This window comes from Octopus sinensis, linkage group LG24 (genome assembly GCF_006345805.1).
Source record: "Octopus sinensis linkage group LG24, ASM634580v1, whole genome shotgun sequence".
Classification (NCBI taxonomy): Eukaryota; Metazoa; Mollusca; class Cephalopoda; order Octopoda; family Octopodidae; genus Octopus; species Octopus sinensis.
Window position 1 is genome coordinate 22,933,076 of NC_043020.1, and position 25,694 is coordinate 22,958,769.

General features: G+C 41.4%; 1 protein-coding gene across 4 annotated transcripts in view; it reads left to right on the top strand.

The window, feature by feature from the left end:
- The window catches only part of LOC115223764 (dnaJ homolog subfamily C member 13), a 136,684-nt gene that overhangs the window by 64,713 nt on the left and 46,277 nt on the right, over nucleotides 1-25,694 (top strand). For all 4 annotated transcript variants that reach the window (XM_029794417.2, XM_036512882.1, XM_036512881.1 and 1 more), the window contains exons 16-30: nucleotides 1,256-1,363; nucleotides 4,373-4,528; nucleotides 6,050-6,106; nucleotides 7,730-7,851; nucleotides 9,437-9,512; nucleotides 10,151-10,246; nucleotides 13,049-13,162; nucleotides 14,166-14,291; nucleotides 14,509-14,653; nucleotides 17,478-17,547; nucleotides 18,743-18,902; nucleotides 19,719-19,781; nucleotides 21,414-21,515; nucleotides 22,065-22,169; nucleotides 24,745-24,947. In XM_029794417.2, the coding sequence (XP_029650277.1) occupies nucleotides 1,256-1,363; nucleotides 4,373-4,528; nucleotides 6,050-6,106; nucleotides 7,730-7,851; nucleotides 9,437-9,512; nucleotides 10,151-10,246; nucleotides 13,049-13,162; nucleotides 14,166-14,291; nucleotides 14,509-14,653; nucleotides 17,478-17,547; nucleotides 18,743-18,902; nucleotides 19,719-19,781; nucleotides 21,414-21,515; nucleotides 22,065-22,169; nucleotides 24,745-24,947 (1,703 nt within the window). The remainder of the gene's footprint in view (nucleotides 1-1,255; nucleotides 1,364-4,372; nucleotides 4,529-6,049; nucleotides 6,107-7,729; nucleotides 7,852-9,436; nucleotides 9,513-10,150; nucleotides 10,247-13,048; nucleotides 13,163-14,165; nucleotides 14,292-14,508; nucleotides 14,654-17,477; nucleotides 17,548-18,742; nucleotides 18,903-19,718; nucleotides 19,782-21,413; nucleotides 21,516-22,064; nucleotides 22,170-24,744; nucleotides 24,948-25,694) is intronic.

The window sequence follows — 25,694 nt, forward strand, 5'->3', positions numbered from 1 at the left end:
CATCCTTTCGGGGTCGATAAATTAAGTACCAGTTACGCACTGGAGTTGATGTAATCGACTTAATCCGTTTGTCTGTCCTTATTTGTCCCCTCTGTGTTTAGCCCGAGTTTCGGATGCCGAGGTGGAAATCCACGTGGCCATCTCTTCAGTTATCCGGCCATCGGAAAAATCTTTTTTCGGATTTTTCCGATGGCCGGATAACGGAAGAGATAGTGGCATGGATTGCCACCTCGGCATCCGAAACTCGGAGTTTTATCAAGGCTACCGAATAATTGTCACATATTACATTTACAGATAAATTCTTCTACTTACATGATATCGAGGTCTCTTTCTTGCTTTTGTTGGCTTAACATTTTTATCAATAAATATATATATATATATATATACACACACACAAACACACATTTATTTCAAATTATATCTTTGGCAAGTTAACTTGGGATTCCTTAACGACAGTGTTACATTTATATAATTAGGGTATCTTCAGCCTGATTTGTAGCCAGCTGAGTACCTCTTATTGCGTAATTATTACATCAGAGTATCTGCTAGCTAGGAAACATATTTAGCCTGGAGTTTACCTGCTCCATTCCCTCAATTTGGGTTTTTATTTGCATTTATAGCAACCCTAGTCACTAACGTGGACTATATAAAAAAATGTTTTCATCTTAGCAAACTTCGATATATAGAAAAAAAAACCTACAAGCTTCATCATCATCATCATCGTTTAACGTCCGTTTTCCATGCTAGCATGGGTTGGACGGTTCAACTGGGGTCTGGGAAGCCAGAAGGCTGCATCAGGCCCAGTCTGATCTGGCAGAGTTTCTACAGCTGGATGCCCTTCCTAATGCCAACCACTCCGTGAGTGTAGTGGGTGCTTTTTACGCGTCACCGGCACAGGTGCCAGGCGAGGCTGGCAACGGCCACGATCGGATGATGCTTTTTATGTGCCACTGGCACGGAGGCCAGTCGGGGTGGCGCTGGCAATGGCCACGTTCGGATGGTTGTCTTATGTGCCACCGGCACTGGTATCGCAACTACGATTTCCATTGATGTTGATTGATTTCAATGCCAATAAATTATCATTGTTCCTAAACCTTGGTTTTTTTCATGCATAACACAGGCTGCTCAAAGTTTACAAACTTCCTACACATACATCTTCAGATCTTATAATTATGTGCACACACACACACACACACACACACACTTACATACATATATGGCAAAATTCATCTCTATCTTTTTCTGCCAATTCCAGCCAATGCATGATGACTACGACATCCGACAAGAACAGATGAATAAATACTCTCTAATGTCTTCGAGAAAATTCCTTGAAAGTCTTCTTGAGATGTTCAACTATCATGTGGTAAGTTAGCTATGAACCATTATCACTTTCTCTTCCTCTTGTTGTTTGTCTTGACCCCTTTATATCCGTTTGACTTCCTGTCTCTCTACCTTTCTTCTTCCTCCCCCTCCCTTGCTTGCTCTGTTTTTCTTCGTCTCCGTTTTTGTCTCTTCCTCTCTCACTATCTTACCACCAACCTTCCATGTCTCTCCCTCCCTCTCTCTACATACACACTAACATATAGAGCATCTGTCTGGCTTCAGTGCTGGTGGCGCATAAGAAGCATCATTTGAGCGTGATCATTATCAGCGTCGCCTTACTGGCACTTGTGCCAGTGCCCCGCAAGATGCACTTGTATCTGTGTCGCATTCAATGCACTGGTGCTGGTACCATGTTGGATGCACTTGTCTTGGTGTCATGTAAAATGTATGCAGGATGGCACCATGTAAATACACCCATGCCAGTGGCACGTAAAATGCATCCATTCGAGCGAGGTCGTTGCCAGTGCCGCTGGACTGGTTCCTGTGCTGGTAACACATAAGAAGTACCATTTGAGCGTAATCATTACCAGCATCGCCTTACTGGCACTTGTGCCAGTGGCACATGAACAAAACATTTGAGTGAGGTCATTGCCAGTGCCGCTGGACTGACTCCTGTGCAGGTGGCACGTAAAAAACACCTTTTGAGTGTGGCCGTTGCCAGTACCACCAGACTGGCCCTCATGCCGGTGGCACGTAAAAGCACCCACTATACTCTTGGAGTGGTTGGCATTAGGAAGGGTATCCAGCTGTAGAAACTCTGCCAGATCAGATTAGAGCCTGGTGCAGCCATCTGGTTGACCAGTCCTCAGTCAAATCATCCAACCCATGCTAGCATGGAAAGCGGATGTTAAATGATGATGATGATGATGACAGACACTCCCGTCAAAGACAATGTATGAGTAAGTGTTCAGCTTTTGCTGAATGACTGCACAAATTGATTTGTTTATAATGACCAAATGCGTGTCCCGTACATTTGCTCACTCCCTCTGTCAAATCGATGTTACCTGGACAGGTGCACACTGTACCACACATCAGGTGTCGAAGTGACTGCAAAACAACGTGAGAGGAATTGTTTTGCTCAAGAACACAACGCAAAGCCTAGACCACGAATTGAAATCATGACCTTGCAATTATGACTGCAACATCCTAACCACCTAACCACTAGGCCATGTGTCCTTGTGTGTGCTTCATCATCATCATACGTCCTCTTTCCATGCTGGCATGGGTTGGACGGTTTGACCGAGGACTGGTGAGCTGGGAGGCCGCACCAGGCTCAATCTGATCTGGCAAAGTTTCTACTGCTGGATACCCTTCCTAACGCCAACCACTCTGAGAGTGTAGTAGGTGCTTGTATGTGCCACCGGCATGATGGCCAGTCAGGCTGCACTGGCAACAACCACGCTCAAATGTTGTTTTCCGCTTGACACACATGCACACACACGAGCTCGAATCCTGGACTGGGCTGCGTGTTGTTTCCGTGAGCAAGACACTTTATTTCACGTTGCTCCAGTTCACTCAGCTGTAGAAATGAGTTGCAACTTCACAGGTGCCAAGCTGTATCGGCCCCTTTGCCTTTCCCTTGGATAACATTGATGGCGTGGAGAGGGGAGGCTGGTATGCATGGGTGACTGCTGGTCCTTTATAAACAACCTTGCCCAGACTTGTGCCTGAGAGGGTAACTTTCTAGGTGCAATCCATGGTCAGTGTCATGACTGAAGGGGGTCTCATATATATATATATATATATATATATATAACTTCTTGTCGCTGACACCACCATAGGGGAGCAATATTATTGTTAAGGGTACCAAATTCTTGCAGTCCTTTGGACAATAACTGAGGAGGATTTGGCAACATTTTCTCTGTGTGTTTGCACTTTGTTCTCTTTGTGTGTCCTTATATATATTATGTGTGTCTTTTGAACATATTATTTAATACAATTCCATGTACTGCCTTATTTTGTTACCATGCCATGAATTTGTCCTCATAAATATATATATACACATATACAAATATATATCATCATCATCATCGTTGTTAAACGTCCGCTTTCCATGCGTTGGCCGGTTTGACTGAGAGCTGGCAAGCCGGGAAGCTGCACTAGCCTCCAGTCTGATTTGGCAAGGTTTCTACAGCTGGATGCCCTTCCTAATGCCAACCACTCAGAGAGTGTAATGGGTGCTTTTACCTACCACCAGCACAGGAGCCAGTCAGGCAGCACTGGAATTGTCTATGCTTGAATGGTGCTTTTTATGTGCCAGTCAGGTGGAACTGGCATATATATATATATATATATATATATATATATACTTTATTTAAAGCAGCAGAAAGTTCAACAAAACCTGTTACTCTGAGTTTCCCGTTGCCGTTCATCGGACAGTTTTTGCTAGAATATATATATATATATATATATACATACATACACACACACACACACATCTCATGATTGATCAGACTATCAAATATTATTCTACATAACTGGTCACAGTGCACTTTGCATTATTTTAGCTTTTGAATGATGCCATCCTGCTAGCTAGACATGCAGATCAACATTCCCCCTGATCAGGTTAGTTTGATGCAGGGTGTACCCATTTACGGCTGAGTGGACTGGAGCAACATGAAATAAAGTGCTTTTGATCAGGAACACAACACGCCAGCCAGTCTGGGAATTGAATCCTCAATCTGGCAATCATAAGTGCAACACCCTAATTATTAGGGCACGCACCTTCACACACACACACACACACACACTCTCTCTCTCTCTCTCTTTCACACACACACACTCACGCGCTTAGTGAATTGAAAAGTCACTTTACTCAACCATGATTATCCAAGCACTTAGTAAACGAAAACTCCCTATCAAAATATCCCCGTTCTTGTCCCTGCTTCCAGAAAACCCTGACAATCCCCTGACCACCACTACCACTCCTACTGCCCCTTCGTCCAAATTCTTATTGTACCTGTCTATGATTGGTCCCTGTCTTCTCCAGGTACATGCCACAGGTGCTTTGGTGATTTCATCCATGTTGGATTTTTTAACATTTGCTCTGTGTGCTCCCTATAGTGAAACAACAGAAGGGGCCCACTTTGACACCATGCTGGAGATGGTTGCTGCAAATGGTAGAATTGTCTTCAAATTATTTCAGGTTCGTACTCTTAGCTTTGTTTTTTTTTGCTGGTTATTTTTCATATTTTTCATTTTTTTTTAACCCCCTTTTTTTTTGTTAAAGAAACAGGGTGTTCCCTATTTTGGTTAAACTTTATACATGTTCATAGCTAGATGAAGACTTAGGTCTAAAACTGGAAGTCTTTGGCTATCATCATCATCGTTTAACGTCCGCTTTCCATGCTAGCATGGGTTGGACGGTTCAACTGGGGTCTGGGAAGCCCGAAGGCTGCACCAGGCCCAGTCAGGTCTGGCGGTGTTTCTACAGCTGGATGCCCTTCCTAATGCCAACCACTCCGTGAGTGTAGTTGGTGCTTTTTATGTTCCACCGACACAGGTGCCACACGAGGCTGGCGAACGGCCATGCTCGGATGGTGTTTTTTACGTGCCACCAGCACGGAGACCAGGCGAAGCTGGCACATCCACAATCGGATGGTGTTTGTTATGTGCCACCGGCACGGAGGCTAGTCGATGGGGTGCTGGCTACGGCCACATTCAGATGGTTCTCTTATGTGCCACCGGCACTGGTACCACAAACTAGCATTTAAACTGACCATATCTGACCCAAATATTCTACCTGATTTTTGTTCAAACTGACCAGATCCAACCTCTCACACCTATCCTACAATGTCATTCTAAAAATAAACAATCGCATTATCAAAGTTTAGAAGCTACAAGATAATGCATTATTAATTCAAAACAACCATCATTGTCATTTAATGTCTGCTTTCCATGCTGGCATGGGTTAGACAGTTTCATTGAAAATGGTAGGCCGAAGATTTGCACCAAGTTTCAGTCTGAGATAAGCATTAAATTCGGATCTTTTCGGTTTGAACGGCAGTTTTTTTCTAGCGGTGTCATATGAAATTGTCACCCATAATTATGACCTTAGTATCGATCTATTGCATTTCAATGTATTTTAGAGTTAAGGTTAGGGAGAAGGGTATCTTTTTTTCTTCACAAATGTAAATAAACCCAATCTGTTTTTTAAACGAGGGACATATTCATACAGCACAGAATGTTTTTTTTACCTCAATAGGCGTCATTGACTGGTTGAAATTGCAGAAATTGAAGAAAAAAAAACAACAAATATCTTACAAACTATAGAATTTTCTCAATAAAGCCAAGAGAAAAAGATGTTTTATAAACACATTCTACCAGTATACGAAATTTAAAATTTTTTTAGTTACCTAGAAATTATGTTAAAATCTGCCGTTCAAACTGAAAAGATCCTTAAATTTTACGGAGTAGTCTGATTGCTAAAGGGTCAGGTCTGTAGTTGAGCAAGGACATAGGGAAGTCTATTTGCTATTTGAGGACTTAGCTAGGTGTATAGCTTGATGAAGCCTTAGGTAGATCTGTAGCGAGAAGAAGCTGTATGTAGGAAGATCTCCTTAGGCATAGAGGTTTCTTCATTTACTTGATATTCAACTCTTTTCTATTGGTGATGTGGAAACAACATTTTTTATTCAGCTTTGTCTTTTATTAATCTCTTTTACAGCATCCCTCTATGGCCATTGTGAAAGGTGCTGGTCTGGTGATGAAAGCCATTATTGAGGTCAGTACATACATTCTGATGGATTTTTTTTCTATTTACAATTCAAAATACATCACTCATCACTCTCTCTCTCTCTCTCTCTATAAAACCCTCCTGGTTAATTCTCCCCTCCCAGCTCAAGGGGTTTTTCTTTTGCAAGTTAACTTGGTGACCCTGTTTGTGCGGGTGCCATGTAAAAAGTACTGGTAATGGTTCCACATAGGGAGGACTGGCGATGGTGCTATTTAGAACGCATTGGTGATGGTGCCATGTAGAAAGCACCCAGTGCCCCTTGTAATGTGGTTAGTGTTAGGAAGGGCATCCAGCCATAGAAGCCATGCCAAAACAGACAATTGGAGCCTGGTGCAGCTCTCCAGCCATGCCAGTTCCCATCAAACTGAAACTGTCCAACCCATGCCAAGCATCGGTAAATGGCTGTTAATTGATGATGATTATATATATATATATACTCTTTTTACTCTTTTACTTGTTTCAGTCATTTGACTGCGGCCATGCTGGAACACCGCCTTTAATTGAGCAACTCGACCCCAGGACTTATTCTTTGTAAGCCCAGTACTTATTCTATCGGTCTCTTTTGCCGAATCGCTAAGTGACGGGGACGTAAACACACCAGCATCGGTTGTCAAGCAATGCTAGGGGACAAACACAGACACACAAACACACACATATATATATACATATATACGATGGGCTTCTTTCAGTTTCCGTCTACCAAATCCACTCACAAGGCTTTGGTCGACCCGAGGCTATAGTAGAAGACACTTGCCCAAGGTGACACGCAGTGGGACTGAACCCGGAACCATGTGGTTGGTAAACAAGCTACTTACCTCACAGCCACTATATATATATATATATATGTATTATATAAAATCTCTTCTTTCTGTCTGTGAGTGTGTCTTCTAGGATCTCGGGAATCCTCGTTCCGAACACCAACCACCTTACAGTGTGGACCGGGTACTTTTAACTGGCACCTGCACTGACAGGGTCACCAAGTACTTGCAATACAGGAAAAAAGTGTGAATATACGCATGTCTGTTTGGGTATATATGCATGTGTGTGTACAAATATATGCATGGTTGTGTGAATATATGTGTGCTTGTATGTATATTTGTGTGTGTGAACGTTTGCTTGTTTGTGTGAATATATGCATGTCTGCTTGGGTATATATATATATGCGTGTATGAATGTATGCATGCTTGCGTGTATATGTATTTGCGTGTGTGTGTATGTGGGAATATGTGTGTTTGGATGTATGTGTATTTGTGTATTTGTGTGTGTGTATGTGTGAATACATGTTTGCTTGTGTGTGAATATATGCATGCCTGCTTGGGTATATATGCGTGTGTGTGTATATTTATTTGCATGTGTGTGTGTGAATACATATGTTTGGATGTATGTGTCTGTGTGTTAGTGTGTGTGTGAATACATATGTTTGGATGTATGTGTCTGTGTGTTAGTGTGTGTGTGTGTGAATATCATCATCATTTAACGTCCGCTTTCATGCTAGCATGGGTTGGATGGATATGTGTTTGCTTGTGTGTATGTATATTTGTGTGTGAGGATGTGTGTGTGAATATGTGTTTATAACATAGTCATCTAATATGTCTGTTGTGCATGTTTCAGGAAGGTGATGCTGAAATTGCTGCCAAAATGCAAGACTTGGCTCTTGGAGAAGGTGCTTTACCCAAACATCTCCACACAGCCATGTTCACACAAAGTGCCGATAGTCGCATGCTGACTAACAGGTGAGTGGAAAATTCTACATACCCTTCGCTTCCGGGGAGGTTAGGCCTCAACGTTGTGTAGCTCCGCATCAACCCTGATTTATGTAGTTCTCCATCAAGAAGATTACTTACTACCTGGGTGGATTGAGTCGGCTTCTTCCACCACTCTCGAGGAATCTCGAACCACAGCAGTGGAACAAGTTTTGTGGGAATAGGAATTTCACAAGCGGTCCCCAACAATCCCGCATGTGGAGACATCCTGTTTGCCGCAGATTGTCCGCAGACGCAGAGATGGAACGAAAGAGGAGCCGCTGGTTGCCGAATCAGACACTCCGAGGATTTTCACCAGAGCCCCGTCTGCCGGGTTGTGGCCCTAATATCACTCGGTGTCCGACCAATCCGCCTTGGGTGGCCCTACCAGGAACCGAAGTTCCCGACGGCATAGTTCTGATGCTACCCATTGCCAGCGTCTCCACCACGGTGAGGAGGGGATGGACTTTAGGCACGCATCAAGAAGATTGGGTGTGATTTGAGGGAGAATTGATGGCTATGGGAATTTGAGCCTGCAGTCACTGCTGCTGATGTTGTTGTTGTTGTTGTTGTTAAGCAACAAGACAGGTAAGGGCGATGAGGTGCGGGAGACCCAAGACCTTGGAAAAAAAAAAACTTTGGTCGTCTTCTAGTTGAGAGCTCTTTGTTGATGTCCGACACCACTGGTGGCCCTCGAAGTCGGTGAAAATGGAGATCTCCAGGTCCAAACCCTTGGAAAGCTGCTGCAGCTCTCCAGGTCCAAATTCTTGGACGGCTGCTGCAGATCTCCAGGTCCAAATTCTTGGACGGCTGCTGCAGCTGTTGTTGTTGCTCTGACTTACATAAGGATACGTGGAAGTGTGTGTGTGTGTGATCTCTGTGTTGTTTGGTCTGAGGTGTATGGTATCAAGTACATTGTGGTACTTGTGGTCTGTTGTACTCTGAACCTGGTACAGTATGATCTGTGTTTGTGTAATGCACCCTGTATGATGTTTAGTGTGTATACTATACATTGGTGGGTGTGTATATTGTGATTCGTGTGTATATTACGGTCTGTCTATTATAGTCTTTGTGTGTGTATATATATATATATATATATATATATATTAGTCTAATGTGTGTGTATGTTGTGATCAGTGTGTGTGCATTGTAACCTCTGTATATTATAGTCTGTGTGTGAATATATTGTGATCTGTGTGTACATGTGTGTGTGTGTGTATATATAGTTTGTTGAGTGTGTATGTTGCGATCTGTTTTCTGGGTGCATGTTGTGATCTGTATGTATGTGTGGGTGTGTATATATATATATTAGAAGGTTTGGAGATGATGTACAGGTATTTTATATTAGAAGAAATGAGGTACTCAGAAATTCGGATGGTTTTATATTTACAGATATTTATTTGTATGTTACATGTTTTTATACATCATATAACTTATATCATATATCATATATTAGCGCTTTCGTCCATTATAGTGTATGTATATATATATACACACACATTACTATTTAGCTTTGTTGACATTACTTATTAATGTGGAATCAATAAGTGAAATTGAATTCTTTCATCTTTTGCAGACAACTGAGTCGTCATCTGGTTGGACTTTGGGTGACTGGTCACCCCACAGCTATGCATCTACTTGGGAGAATAATGGTAACTTGTTACATTTTCTGGTGCCAGTAATATTGACGCTAACCCATTTTTTTTTTGTTTCATTTTCATCTTTAAGAATATAGCAGAGGATGTGGCAAAAAAACCTCCTCCCAGTTTCACCATTCTTGATGTGTAGAAATACGGGAGGTTTTTCTGCCGCAGTCCCTATTAACCCTTTAGCATTTGGAGGACTCTGTCAAATTAATACTCTTTTATTTACCTTGTTTTGAACTGACCCAACCTTTGAGCAAAATTAGATGGATGGAAATTTGGATCTTTTCGGTTTGAACGGCAGTTTTTTCTAGCGGTGTCATATGAAATTGTCACCCATAATTATGACCCTAGTATCGATCTATTGCATTTCAATCTGTTTTAGGGTTAGGGTTAGGGGTGGGGGGAAGGGTATCTTTTTTTCTTCACAAATGTAAATAAACTCAATCTGTTTCTTAAACGCGGGACATATTCACACGGCATCTACCCAAACTAGCATTGGGAGATAAGGGGTGGGGTCAGTCACCAATGGTTTTTAAACTGGGGGTAGTTTTACCTCTTTGAGTTTGTTATTTTTGTTGTTTGCTGCTGACATGGTTTTGTTTTTTATTTTCTTTTTGTTCATTGTTTCTCTCTTTGTTTTCCAGCCAAGTGGCCTGCTGTCCTACCTGGACTCACCTGACGAGGTACCAACTATTGAAGAGGACAAACTACACGTGAGAGACAATGTAAAGCTGGCTCAGGTGAGAATTGTTTCGTCTTCAACCCCTTCCTTATAGTATCCCTGCTGAAAAACATTACCCTTGTTTCAACTAATTGGGAAAATTATGAAGAATTTCATCATCATCATCATCGTTTAACGTCCGTTTTCCGTGCTAGCACGGGTTGGATGATTCGACCGGGGTCTGGGAAGCCAGGAGGCTGCGGCAGGCTCCAGTCTGATCTGGCAGTGTTTCTACAGCTGGATGCCCTTCCTAATGCCAACCACTCCGTGGGTTTAGTGGGTGCTTTTTATGAGCCACTGGCACAGGCCAGAGGAGGCTGGCAATGGCCACGATCTGTTGGTGCTTTTTACATGCCACCGGCATGGGTATCACAACTACAATTTCCATTTGATTTTTATTTTGATGTTGATGTACTTGACTCAAGTACATCAGATGTAACTGATGGGATGCCAGTCTTACAAAGCACTCAACTGCAAGAACATCTTACGTCAGCACATGCTATGTTTTGCACTCTTTCTGCATACACACTGATGTGTTGCATTCTAATGCAGTGAGACCTGTGTCTTGGAGTCCTTGTAAATTCTTGACACAGTTCTTTCTTCTCTGATTAAATACCATAAAAGGAAAAGGAAAAAGTGAGAGGTAGTATACAAAAAAGCTGTTGTAGTTTTGGTTGGAGAATCTAAGAGTTGATTGAGACCCCCTTCGGTCACGAATGACCATGGGATTGCACCTAGAAAGTTACCCTCCGAGGCACAAGTCTGGGCCAGGTTGTTTATGGAAGACCAGTAGTCGCCCATGCATACTGATGTCCTCTCTCCACACCACCAATGTTATCCAAGGGAAAGGCAAAGGCTGATACAGATTGGCACCAATGATGTTGCAACTCATTTCTACAGCTGAGTGAACTGGAGCAACGCGAAATAAAGTGTCTTGCTCAAGAACACAACATGCAGCCCGGTCCAGGAATCGAGCTCACAACCTCGCGATCGTAAGCTCGATGCTCTAACCACTGAGCCATGCACCTTCCACATGGAGAAGGCTAAGAGCAGACACAGAATATTTGTGGTAGAAATGGTTGGAGTGTGTTTGGTGAGTAAGTTTTGTCATATGGTTGGGACAGCATGGTTCTTTTTTTTTGGGGGATGTGGGTCTATGGTCTTTGTATGTAGAAGCAGCGCTGTACCAGATATCTGAGCAATGTTATAATGAGGTCTTGGGTGGTTTTTGTGCAAGTGTGTCTGTGTAGCAGCTGCCCTGTCACAGGTACGTGAGGCTTATATGCCTGTAGGTAACAGCTGTAATGCCCTGAATATATGTGAACAGTATTGTATCGTGGATCTGGGATACCCATTGTATGTGTGTGTGTGTGTGTGTGTAACAGCTGCTGTGTTGTCTTTGCTATGTGAACAGTATTGTAATTTGGATCTATGATCTATCATACCTACCTCTTTGTATATATATTTATTTCTTTACTGCTCACAAGGGGCTAAACACAGAGGGGACAAACAAAGAGAGACAAACGGATTAAGTTGATTACATCGACCCCAGTACATAACTGGTACTTAATTTATCGACCCCCGAAAGGACGAAAGACAAAGTTGACCTCGGCGGAATTTGAACTCAGAACGTAATGGCAGACGAAATACGGCTACGCATTTCGCCTGGTGTGCTAACGTTTCTGCCAGCTCGCCGCCTTTTATATATATGTATATATGTGTGTTTATGTGTGGGTGAATAACAGTTGCACTGTTACAGATGTGTGAGCAGTCCATCAATGTCAACAATCTAAGATTAAAATAAACCAAAATCTCACAAAGGTTGAGTGGAAATAAACCTTAAACCTTAAACCTTCACTATTATAAATAAAGGCAGTGGACCGGCAGAAGTGTTTGCACTCCAGAGAAATTGCTTAGCAGTATTTCATTCGTCTTAATGTTCTGAGTTCAAATTCTGCCAATGTCGATTTTGTTTCTTTTCCTTCCTTTCGGGGTCAATGTAACTGATTAGCCCTTCCTCCTGAAATTTCAGGCTTTGTGACCCGACTGAATCGTTTGTGCTCCAGACAAAATGCTTAGCAAGTATTTTGCCCGTCTTTTATGTTCTGGGTTCCAATTCTGCCCAGGTCGACTTTGCTTTTTCTCCTTTCAGTGGGGTTGATGAAATAACTACCCTGGAGGTCTGTGTAACTGACTAGCCCCTTCCCCCAAAATTTCAGGCCTGGTGCTTATTGTAGAAAGGGTTATTGTAAATTAATTTTAGGTGGCAAACTGGCAGAATTGTTACTGTGCCGGAAAAAATACTTTCATCAGTCTCTACGTCCTGAGTTCAAATTCCACTGAGGTCGACTTTTCTTTTCATGCTTTTGGGGTCAATAAGTTAAGTACTAGTGAAACACTGAGGTTGATATAATCAACCAGTTCCCTCCCACCAAATTTCAAGCCTTGTGCATGTAGGAGAAAGGGTTATTTTAAATGAATTCCTTTTTTTGGAATGTTTAGTCTTAAATCAGATAAGCTTAGAATAAAATTTCTAAAATGAATAGAGGAATTCAAATAATTTCTTTGGTGCAATGGTAGAACATCTATTTTGTTTACAGGAGATGTGGGTTCTAATCTCATTGGCAGCTTTCGATTTTTTTATTTTTTATTTAAATATTATCCAATATTTGCATATTGTATTTATAGCTTATCTGCTTCAAAATCAAACGAATCCTGGAAAGAATAATTTCATGTTCTCTAAAATTATAAATGATCTTTTTTTCTCCCCGCTTTTTTAAAATTAATTCTGTCTATTTCCCTTTGTTTGTAAATTTTTTAGGACCGGCAAAACAGACACAAGAAAAATCCACAACTCCAGTTGATTGAGAAAAAAATTGACCACTTTCTTCAACATTGGCGAGCTCAGATGGGATTGGAATCTAGTAAAAAACAGGTAAATTGGAATTTTTTTACTGTTTTTACTCTTTTACTCTTTTACATGTTTCAGACATTTGACTGTGGCCATGCTGGAGCACCGCCTTTAGTCAAGCAAATCGACCCCAGAACTTATTCTTTGTAAGCCTAGTACTTATTCTATCGGTCTATTTTGCTGAACTGCTAAGTTACGGGGACATAAACACACCAGCATCGGTTGTCAAGCAATGTTGGGGAGACAAACATAGATACACAAACATACGCACACACATACATATATACATATTAGAGGGAAACCACTATGTGGACATCCTTATGCTAGAAATAGATCCACTATGGTCTTACCACTAAGAAAATATATATATGTATATATACACACACACACATACGATGGGCTTCTTTCAGTTTCCTTTTACCAAATCCACTCACAAAGCTTTGGTCGGCCTGAGGCTATAGTAGAAGACACTTGCCTAAGGTGCAACACAGGGGGACTGAACCCGGAACCATGTGGTTGGTAAGCAAGCTACTTACCACACAGCCACTCCTCCACCTATTTGTTTATTTTTTTTCTTCATGTGGACCCCAGCAGGCAACTGCTAGTTGAGAATCTGCCTTGGTCGACTTATCTCTTCATCCTTCCTCAAAACATCAACAGTAATACCAGTACATAACATTGGGCATGATATAATTGCTCAAGGTGGCGAGCTGGCAGAATCGTTAGCATGTCGGGCGAAATGCTTAGCGGTATTTCGGCTGCCTTTACATTGTGAGTTCAAATTCCGCCGAGGTCGACTTTGCCTTTCATCCTTTCGGGGTCGATAAATTAAGTACCAGTCACGTACTGGGGTCGATGTAATCGACTTAATACCTATGTCTGTCCTTGTTTGTCCCCTCTATGTTTAGCCCCTTGTGGGTAATAAAGAAGTAGATATAATTGCTCCAGCATGGCTGCAGTAAAAAAGAAAAAAAAACCCAAAATTCTGTTTTGTTTCTTTAACATTTCCATTTTTTTTTTTTTGCAGAATGATGTAAAACCGATTGTATTACGAAAGCGTCGACAACGAATCAAAAGTGAAGCGAACTGGCTTCTCTTTTACCATCATTTCAACCATGATCATGCCAGACCAAATTTAATTTGGAACTATAAGGTATGTGCCAATTACGTTTTCAATGAAGGACACTATCTGGTTTCTCAGCTTGCTAGAAAGAGCAGCCAGATTTTCTTCAAATTATGCTCTCAACTGTTTTAAAATACGAAATGACTCATTGGATAATGTACTCTTAGATACACTGTGCTTATCAAGTTTCTTGTTTTGTGATTTCTGTATTTTTTATCATACTATTTTTATTTCTTTTTTTCACCAGACGCGAGAAGAGCTACGGGAAGCTTTGGAGAATGAAATGCGAGCGTTCAATGTTGACCGAGAGTTGGGGTCGAATCACGTTATTGCATGGAACCACCAAGAATTTGAAGTACCTTTTAACTGTCTAAGTGATGAAATTAAAATTGGTATGGCCCACTTCTTTTACTTTTGGCTTTCTTTGTGTATGTATGTATGTGTGTGTGTGTGCACACAGGCACACACCATTTTTCTTCATCGATCATGATGTCTTGCAGCATCCAGTTGCGTTTGTGTGTGTATATGTATATGGTAATTGTAGTTAAGACGCCTGTGCTCATGACACGTAAAAGCACCGTTCGAGCATAGCAGTTACTAGCATCGCCTGACTGGCGTCCGTGTTGGTGGCACGTAAAAAGCACCAATCTGATCATGGCCATTGCCAGCCTCCTCTGGCCCATGCCAGTGGCTCGTAAAAAGCACCCACTAAACCCACGAAGTGGTTGGCGTTAGGAAGGGCATCCAGCTGTAGAAACACTGCCAGATCAGATTGGAGCCTGGTGCAGCCTCCTGGCTACCCAGACCCCAGTTGAAACGTCCAACCCATGCTAGCATGGAAAACGGATGTTAAACGATGATGATTGTGTGTGTTCCTGTCTCCGTGTATTGACTTTTTATGATAATTGTAAACAAATGTCAACAATCATGTAAGCAGTGTCTTTTATTTTTAATATTCTGAGAGAACATGTCTGGCTGTAGCAAAATATTACCTTAGTTGAAAATGGGTAAGGGTTGACAACAGGAAGGGCATCCAACTGTAGAAAATCCACCACTACAAGCTCTGTCTAACCCATGCAAGCATGGGAAAGTGGACGTTAAGACAATTGTAACAATCCTTTCTACATCAATCCCAGTACTCAACTGGTACTTGATTTATTGACCCTAGCGTCACCTTACTGGCACTCGAGCCCTGTGCTAGTAGGGTATTAAGAGCACCATCTGAGCATGATCGTTGCCAGAGCAGCTGTCTGGCCTCTGTGCTGGTTGCACGTAAAAGACACCTTTCGAGCATGATTGTTACCAGCATTGCTTTACTGGCACCTGTACCGATGGCATGTGTAAAAGATTCAAGCGAGATTGTTGCCAGTACCGCCTGACTGGCCCCATGGAGGTCGTTGCCAGTACTGCCTGACCGGCCCCGTGCCGGTGGCGTGTAAAAGCACACACTACACTCTCGGAGTGGTTGGCGTTAGGAAGGGCATCCAGCTGTAGAAACTCTGCCAGATCAAGATTGAAGCCTGGTGCAGCCATCTGGTTCACCAGCCCTCAGTCAAATCGTTCAACCCATGCCAGCATTAGAAAGCGGATGTTAAGCGATGATGATGATGAAAGAAAGAAAGGCAAAGTCGACCATGGCGGAATTTGAACCTAGAATGTAAATATGGGCGAAATACTGCTAAGCATTTTGCCTGGCGTGCTAATGATTCTGCCAGCTTGCTGCCTTTAAAACAACAACAATAATAACGATAATAATAATAATGATGATGATGACGATAATTTTGATTGTGGGTGTTAGTGTTCCCTTACTTTGACATCATGTGACTGGAAAATCCGTCTTCTTGGATTCTGTATCAGCCTTGGAAGCATGGAAAAAGTGAGTGTTAAAGTGACACCACTGTCACTGATGATGACGATGATAAAGAGAAGGAAAGAGAGATTGTGTGTGTGTGTATGAGAGAGAGAGAGAGAGAGAAGAGTAGTGAGTTCCTTTCAGGTACTCCTCGAACCGGCCTCTCTGCTACTGTCTGCAATATGAACAAGCTCCTTGACAACAATAACAACTTCAAGTGTTTGCATATTGGCAGTTTCTGAGAGGGCTACACGCCAGCCGCGGCTGGTTTGGCGTTGGGGAAGGAAGGAACGTTACACAACATCTACTACTGCTGCTACTACTACTACTACTACTACGACATCAGTTGTATTATACTGGCTACTTCTGAGAGAGAGAGAGAGAGAGAGAGAGAGAGAGAGCTCAGCTATTACCAGTTGGAGGCGGGGGAAAGGATGTTGCATAACTGCTGCTGCTACTACTACTACGACCACCACCACCACCACCACTACTACTACTACTGCTGCTGCTGCTGCTGCCACCACCAAAACCAGTTCACCCACTACTACTACTACTACTACTACTACTACTACTACTACTACTGCTGCTGCTGCTGCCACTGCCACCCCCACTACTAGTACTACTGCTACTACTACTACTATTACTACTACTGCTTTGGTTGTTTATATTGGCATCTCACTTTTCATAGTTTACAGTGGAAGAGTAGACTAGAGCTACTTGACATTAACAATACAACCATGAACATCACCTTCAGTCATGATAATAATAATAATAATAATAATGAAATTATTGTATACAGTGCTCAGGTGCACCACAGCTTGTCAAAAGTGCATATAAAGCATATGCAGTAATGTCTGGGAAGCGAACAGTGTATGAGTCAGATACATGCTTACGTGTGTATGGAGGGGAGAAAATCAGGTGTAGTGTTGGCGAATCTCAGGAAGCATGGAAGTTTTGAAGGATGCAGTGCTCCGACAACTAACAACTGATGCCGGCAATTTGTTCCATGCTTCAGCAACTCAGCGTGAAAAAACGTTTCCAAAGTCATGGGAGCTGGGCTGTTTTCTGACTTTGTAAACGTGTCCGCGGTTGTTAGACGGTTGGAGTTTGAAAAGGTGCTCAGAGTTATTGTTTGTTAGATGGTTAATAATTTTATGGGTGTCTGCCAAGTCATAAGCTTTGAATTAAATCCTTCCACCAAACCTCAGTCACAATTCATGTTCCTAACACTAGCTGAATGATAACTAAGTTATTTTACTAAATTCTTTGTTATATTTAAAGTAATTAAAAGAAACACAGCGCATCTCAATATAAATACAGTAACGAAAGGGTTAATGCTTGTTTTTCTCCTCTATTCATCCAAGGTGACTATTATCTGCGTTTACTACTGGAGGAAGGGGAAGAATCCACCGAGACGTTAGGCATAAAGCGATCGTAAGTAGACTCCCTCTCTCTGTCTGTCTGTCTCTATATTTAAACACACACACACACATACACACAAATGCCCATACATACATATACATATGCTGCGGTGTCTCTTGTACATGACTGATAAGGCTTCAAGCAATTTCATTTCCCTTGCTGAGCAACCCCCACTGGTGATTTTGTTTACGGGGATCAAAGGTTTGTGTTGCACATTAACTCCCCACCATCAGATTGACATTTTCTCCCTTTTTGGATTCCTCAAAAAGTTTGAATTGTTCTATTTGAACTTATTTTTTGTCTCATATATACTATCCCCTCCTCACCGGGGTGGGGACGCTGGCAACGGGTAGTGTCAGAGCTATGCCGTCGGGAACTTCGGTTCCTGGTAGGGCCACCCAAGGCGGATTGGTCTGACACCGAGTTGTATTAGGGCCACAACCTGGTGAAAATCCTCGGAGTGTCTGTTTCAGCAACCGGCGGCTCCTCTGTCGTTCTGTCCCTGCTTCTGCGGACAATCTGCGGCAAACAGGATGTCTCTACATGCGGGATTGTTGGGGACCGCTTGTGAAATTCATATCCCCACGAAACTTCTTCCACTGCCATGATTCGAGATGCCTTGAGGGTGGTAGAAGAAGCCGACTCAACCCACCCAGGGTGAATGTCGCCACAAGTAATAGTAAGTATATATACATACACACACACACACACACACACACACACACATATACACACACACACACACACACACACACACACACACACCTAAGCCATTCATTAATGTGGATGACATTAGGAGGGCATCCAGCTGTAAAAAACCATGGCGAACCAGATCTTGTTGCTACTGGTGTTATGTAAAGAATATTCAGTCCACTCCGTAAAGTTGCTGGTGTTAGAAAAGGCATCCGACCATAAAAATCATGCCAGAACAGACAATTGGAGTCTGGTGCCTTCCTCTGGCCTGTTAGCTCCTGTTCAGCTGTCCAACCCATGCCAGCATGGAAAGCGGACATTAAACGATTATGATGTATGTTGTTTGATTACCAGTTGTGAATTCTTCAAACCTCTACCACACATACACACATACTTTCTCTGTCTGTCTGTCTCCCCTTGTTTCAAACATGTATGTTTATATATGTTTATATATATGTATATATATATATGTGTATATGTGTATATATATATATCTCTGCTGTTTAATTACCAGTTATGAATTCTTCAATGACCTCTACCACCGTTTCCTGCTGACCACCAAAATTCCAATGAAGTGCATGTGTTTGCAGGCAATGGCAATAGTATATGGTAAATGCCACCAAGAAATTGGTCCATTCAATGATACACGTTATATTATTGGCATGCTGGAAAGAGTAAGTATAACCTCCTCCCCACATTGATTTCTAGCGTAGTGATGTAATACCACTTTACTGTCCTTAGTATGACATAACCAGAAAGAATAAAGCAATCTTTTTTGTTCATTCCCTCCCATTCAGCCTGTCTATGTGATAAATAAGGTAGTTTTAGAGCCATTTGGCATCTTCTTCTAGCATGTGCCATTACTTGGTAGTTGCCCTTATTATAATTTTATAATTGTATTTATAGTCCCATTGAGTGGCACCTTGGGCAAGTGTCTTCTACTATAGCCTCGGGTCGACCAAAGCCTTGTGAGTGGATTTGGTACACGGAAACTGAAAGAAGCCTGTCGTGTATATATATATATATATATATATATATATATATATATGTGTGTGTGTGTATGTTTGTGTCTGTGTTTGTCCCCCTCAGCATCGCTTGACAACCGATGCTGGTGTGTTTACGTCCCCGTAACTTAGCAGTTCGGTAAAAGAGACCGATAGAATAAGTCCTGGAGTCGATTTGCTTAACCAAAGGCGGTGCTCCAGCATGGCCGCAATCAAATGACTGAAACAAGTAAAAGAGTGTGTATGTATGTATATATATATATATATATATATATATATCTAGAGAGAGAGAGAGAGGTGTATGTGTGTGTCCCCCCCTTCTTCCATAAGGGGTGTTTTTACTGGTGTCTGTGTATGTCTTGTGTTTGAATTGCTGTTTATGCCTTTAAATGCAGAGTTTTACCTTAAATTAAGCCTAAAACCAGGATAATTGTTGACTTAATTAAGCATTTGTGTGTACCTAATGACTTGCAATTTCATTTCCAGTGTACAGACAGACTAGAAAGGGATCGATTGATCTTGTTCGTTAACAAATTGATATTACACACGGTGAGTATCATACTGTTGTACTCTATATTTTGTTGATAATTTTGGGATTTCATTCTTCAGTGATATGGCAGATTTGTGTAGGGTGTTGTACAAATGATCATGTTTTTTGTTACATACACACACACTCAAATATATATATGTAGGTCCCGGGTTGAGTCGGGGTTAACCACAGTAAATAAGGTACTCAATACATAGCAGAGTAAATTAATTTATTTTATAGAAGGAGCTTCTATGGGACTAGAACTGTTTCATTCAAATGAAATCATCAGGAGACTTGCTGTCAAGATAAGTTTTGGCATTTATACATTTAGGCTAAATGTATAAATGCCAAAACTTATCTTGACAGCAAGCCTCCTGATGATTTCATTTGAATGAAACAGTTCTAGTCCTGTAGAAGCTCCTTCTATAAAATAAATATATGGTCCAACCCATGCTAGCATGGAAAACGGACGCTAAACGATGATGATGATGATGATGATGAAAATGGAGAAAAACAATAGTTGGTTCATCAACTTTAGGACATTAAAATGTTAACTTATTTATTTATCAAAACGACATCCATAATAACATACATACATATAGTGTATTATTCTATGCATTTAAATTAAGAATACAAGCAATTATTAAAAAACATGAATATAAATTATCAAAATCACTTACAGCTGTTTCAGCGAATAGATAAAAGCATCTCATTCTGCCTATATTAGCCAAGTGTATTGAGGTGATAGGCAGTTGAAAATGAGGTACTTTATATATATATATATATATATATATATATATATATGAATTAATGAACACAGTATATTTTTAGGAACTACTAATAGTTTCATGCCTCCAAGCAATCTCCAGGCTGTGCTCAAATGGCATATGCAAACTAAAACAGTAGGACAGAATATGAGAAAAGGTGAAAAGAAACACTGGAAAACAAAAAGAAGGAAAAAAGGGGTAGAATTAGTCGTGTCCCCTTTGACCTTAAAGCCATAATGAGGCTGAACAGGTAGGGGGTTCTTGTCTGTTGTACAACTGCTCAACTTGGAGAGGGTAGTATTTTCCAATTTTCAATTTTGAACTATACCATATGTTTACATGTGCTGATGATTTCAGATCTGAAATTCTTAGACCTGAAAAGGATCTGTGATCTTTCAGATACGCATAACTTGCAATTTTTTGTGATAGCCACACGAGTCTATGAATTCATATCCTTTATATATATATATATATATATATATATATATATATATACACACACACACACACACATACTCACATACAGAGACACGCGTGCACTGAATGTACTCATGAAATATCTTCATTGATTGGATCTTCTGGATTTTCAGTTACATGGATACTCTGCATTACATTTCTTCGTTTTGGATTATTGTGTGGTCTGATAACCCAAGTCTGTTAGAGGAGCTTTCTGTGAGAGCCACACAAATTTATGAATCCATATCTTATACTACAAATTTATATATATACACAAACATATTTTCTGCAAATGATTGCAGAATTGGTGCGTTGAACAAAAATGCCTTGTTTATCATTTGTTAAATTCTATCTGAAATAATTTCATCAGTTTCTAAATATACCTGATACATAACAAGTGTTTATTCTGTTTTCGTTGTTCTATTTCAGAAAAATATCAAAGAAATTCTTGATTCAAATGGAATTAAAATCCTTGTAGATTTGCTAACTTTAGCTCACCTACACACCAGCAGGGCAGTTGTTCCCTTACAGGTAAGGGCCTTAGGGTCCAAATAATTTATTGAATTTTAATTCTCTGTAATATGTAGCAGTAGGGTCTCAGGTATGCAGGCAGTGGTTTATTAGTCTATGGCTGGTCTAACTCCAGCTCATCTACACACCTACAAGGGCAGCTGGTTCCTTACTAGTAAAGGGGTTGAGGGTTCATTTATTGATTCATTCGTTGTTAATTCTCTGTAATGGTGCAGGAGTGGCTGTGTGGTAAGTAGCTTGCTTAACAACCACATGGTTCTGGGTTCAGTCCCACCATGTGGCAGTGTCCATAGAACATGATTAACACTTGATTTTACTGAGCCCTTATTTGTCGTTCATGACAAGAGAATCCATCAAAGAAACTTAACAGAATTGATGGAAGGGCACCACCAAGAGTGGTGCCTGTGGCTTAATTTGACTCAGGACTAACTCTAGGCACTTGGTCTAGTGGTTAGTGTCTTGTCTTAAATATGTAATAGAATATGATTTTAATTAACATTTCATCTCAATTAGGCAATTAATGTCCTGTTCTAATTTCGGTCGTTCCAGAGCAATCTTCTGGAAGCTGGCGTTGACATGAAACGAGAAAGTGAAAAAGAATGGTATTATGGAAATGCTGACAAAGAACGCTTGGGACCATACAGCTATGAAGAGGTGAGTACACTGGATCGTAATATCACCACCACCATCATCATCATCATCTTCACTGTCATTGTCATCATTGTCTTTGCTGTCAGCATCTCCATTGTATTTACTGTTATCATCACCATCATTGGCATCATCATCGTCTTCATTATCTTCATCATTTTCATCATCATCGTCATTTTCATTGTCATCATTTTCATCATCATCATCAATTTCATTGTCATCATCATTTTCATCATCATCATCAATTTCATCCTCATCATCATTTTCATCATCATCGTCTTCATTATCTTCATCAATTTCATCCTCATCATCATTTTCATCATCATCATTATCTTCATCGTCGTCATCATCATATTTCTTTCCTCCCATCCTAACATGGATTTTGCAAGTCTGTTCCACCATAGCATGTGCATATTCTTCCATTATCCTCCTTTATCTTACACATACAACAGAAAACCCTACGAATCTTTATTGCGGTTGTGGATGCTTTATTTTATTTTAGCGTGAGTCTTACAGTTAGCCCTCTTCCTTATCTCCAACAACTTTACAGCATAGACTGGGTGCATTTCTGAACAGTCTTAGGGGTCCCCTCATTGAATACATTCCTCACTTAGCTGAATGATGATATGCCCTGAGGTTCATGCCTGTCCTATGATAGCATGATATCCTCCAAATATATTACCACTACACTCATGGAGTGGTTGGCATTAGGAAGGGCATCAAGCTGTAGAAACACTGCCAGATCAGACTGGTGCCTGGCTCAGCCTCCTGGCTTCCCAGACCCCGGTGGAACCGTCCAACCCATGCTAGCATGGAACACGGACGTTAAACGATGATGATAATGAATATCTTTCTCTATAGAACAGTCTGGAAGGGTTTTCACTTAGTATGGCGAGCATTTAAAAAAATTTTTTTTGGTGACCCTTATGAAGGAGTTGGCAGGGGACTGAGATATGCAGTGCATTGCTGTATTCGAGAAAACCTGCCTACAATAACAAAACTGAAATCCTAACACCAAGGTACTGTGGGATCTTTTTGGTTTGAATGGCAGTTTTTTCTAGCGGTGTCATATGAAATTGTCACCCATAATTATGACCCTAGTAACCATCTATTGCATTTCAAACTGTTTTAAAGTTAGGGTTAAGGTTAGGGTGGGGGGAAGGGTATCTTTTTTTCTTCACAAATGTAAATAAACCCAATCTGTTTCTTAAACGAGGGACATATTCATACGGCACAGAATGTTTTTTTACCTCAATGGACGTCAGTGATTGGTTGAAATTGCAGAAATTGAAGAAAAAAAACTACAAATATCTTACAAACTATATAATTTTCTCAATAAAGCCAAGAGAAAAAGATGTTTTATAAACACATTCTACCAGTATACGAAGTTTAAAATTTTTTAGTTACCTAGAAATTATGTTAAAAACTGCCGTTCAAACCGAAAAGATCCGTACCATGAAAAAAACATTGGTGTTGATGCTGGTGTTTTGTTTGCTTGTTGAGCAAAGCAGTCTTCGTCCCTAGTGGGAGAAGTCCGAAACGTGGGCCTTTGCTATTCGTAAGACCCACAGAAGAGAAAGCAGGTCAACCCCCGAGACCGAGAGCATCGACAGATGGATGAATGCGCATCCAGGCTCAGCGGTTGTGTAGGAAGTCGAGGACAAGAAACAGGAAGAAAGAGTGATAGAAAGTTGGAGCGAAAGAGTACAACAGGGGTCGCCACCACCCCCAGCCGGAGCCTCATGGAGCTTTAGGTGTTTTCGCTCAATAAACACACACAACACCCGGTCTGGGAATTGAAACTGCGATCCACCGACCGCGAGTCCGCTGCCCTAACCACTGGACCATTGCACCTCTACTTGTGTGTGTGTGTGTCTTTGTTCCTGGCCACTGCTTGACAACTGCTTTTGATGTGTTTACGTCCCTGTAACTTAGCAGTTTGGCAAAAGAGATTAACATATATAGATATAGAATAAGTGCAGGAGTGGCTGTGTAGTAAGTAGCTTGCTAATCAACCACATGGTTCCGGGTTCAGTCCCACTGCCTGACATCTTCGGCAGTGTTTTCTACTATAGCCTCGGGCCGACCAAAGCCTTGTGAGTGGATTTGGTAGACGGAAACTGAAAGAAGCCTGTCGTATATATATATATATATATATATATATATATTATATATATATATATATATATATATATGTGTGTGTATATATGTGTGTGTGTCTGCGTTTGTCCCCCTAGCATTGCTTGACAGCCGATGCTGGTGTGTTTACTTCCCCGTCACTTAGCGGTTTGGCAAAAGAGACCGATAGAATAAGTCCCGGGGGTCGATTTGCTCGACTGAAGGCGGTGCTCCAGCATGGCCGCAGTCAAAATGACTGAAACAAGTAAAAGAGTTAAAAGAGAGAGAGTAAGTAACAGGCTTAAAAAAAAAATGTGTTGGGTTGATTTGTTAAACTGAAAGTCTTTGAGGCAGTGTTCCAGCATGGCCACTGTCTGACTGAAATAAGTAAAAGATAAGACACACACACACTCACACATATACCTCTTCGCTTTTCTATCTCTGTGGTTGATTTTCGTTTCAGATGAAAAATCTGTGGAATGAGAATGTGATCAATGCAAAAACCCGATGCTGGGCGCAGGGCATGGATGGCTGGAGAGCGTTACAGAATGTCACCCAACTCAAGTGGAAGCTGATGGCGACGAGTCAACCCGTCATGAATGAGACCGAACTTGCCAAACTCGTTCTCAGCATGTTGATCCGCATCGTTGAACATTACCCCAGCAGGTTTTTATACTTTTCTGACCTTTCTCTTTAACCTGACCTTATCCGACCCAGATATGTTACCTGTTTTATGTTCACACCAGCCAGATCCAGCTTATCACACCTTACCTTTCAATGCCACTCTAAAAATACGCAGCTACATCATCATCATCGTTTAACGTTCGCTTTCCATGCTGGCATGGGTTGGACGATTTGACTGAGATCTGGCGAGCCAGATGGCTGCACCAGACTCCAATCTTGATCTGGCAGAGTTTCTACAGCTGGATGCCCTTCCTAATGCCAACCACTCCGAGAGTGTAGTGGGTGCTTTTACATGCCACCAACATGAGGGCCAGTCAGGCGGTACTGGCAACGGCCATGCTCAAATGGTGCTTTTATGTGCCACCTGCACAGGAGCCTGTCAGCGGCACTGGCAACGACCTCGGTCGAATGTTTTTTCAGGTGCCACCTGCACAAGTGCTAGTAAGGCGATACAGGTAACGATCACACTCGAATGGTGTTTTTAATGTGCCATCGGCATGGAGGCCAGCTTCTTAAAGCTACAAAATTATCCTTTCTACTATAGGCACAAGGCCTGAAATTGTTGGGGAGGGGACAAGTCAATTACATCGACCCCAGTGTTTCACTGGTACTTAATTTATCGACCCCAAAAGGATGAAAGGCAAAGTCGACCTCAATGGAATTTGAACTCTGAATGTAGCGACAAACGAATGCTTAGCAGTATTTTACCCGTCGATACATTCAGAGTTC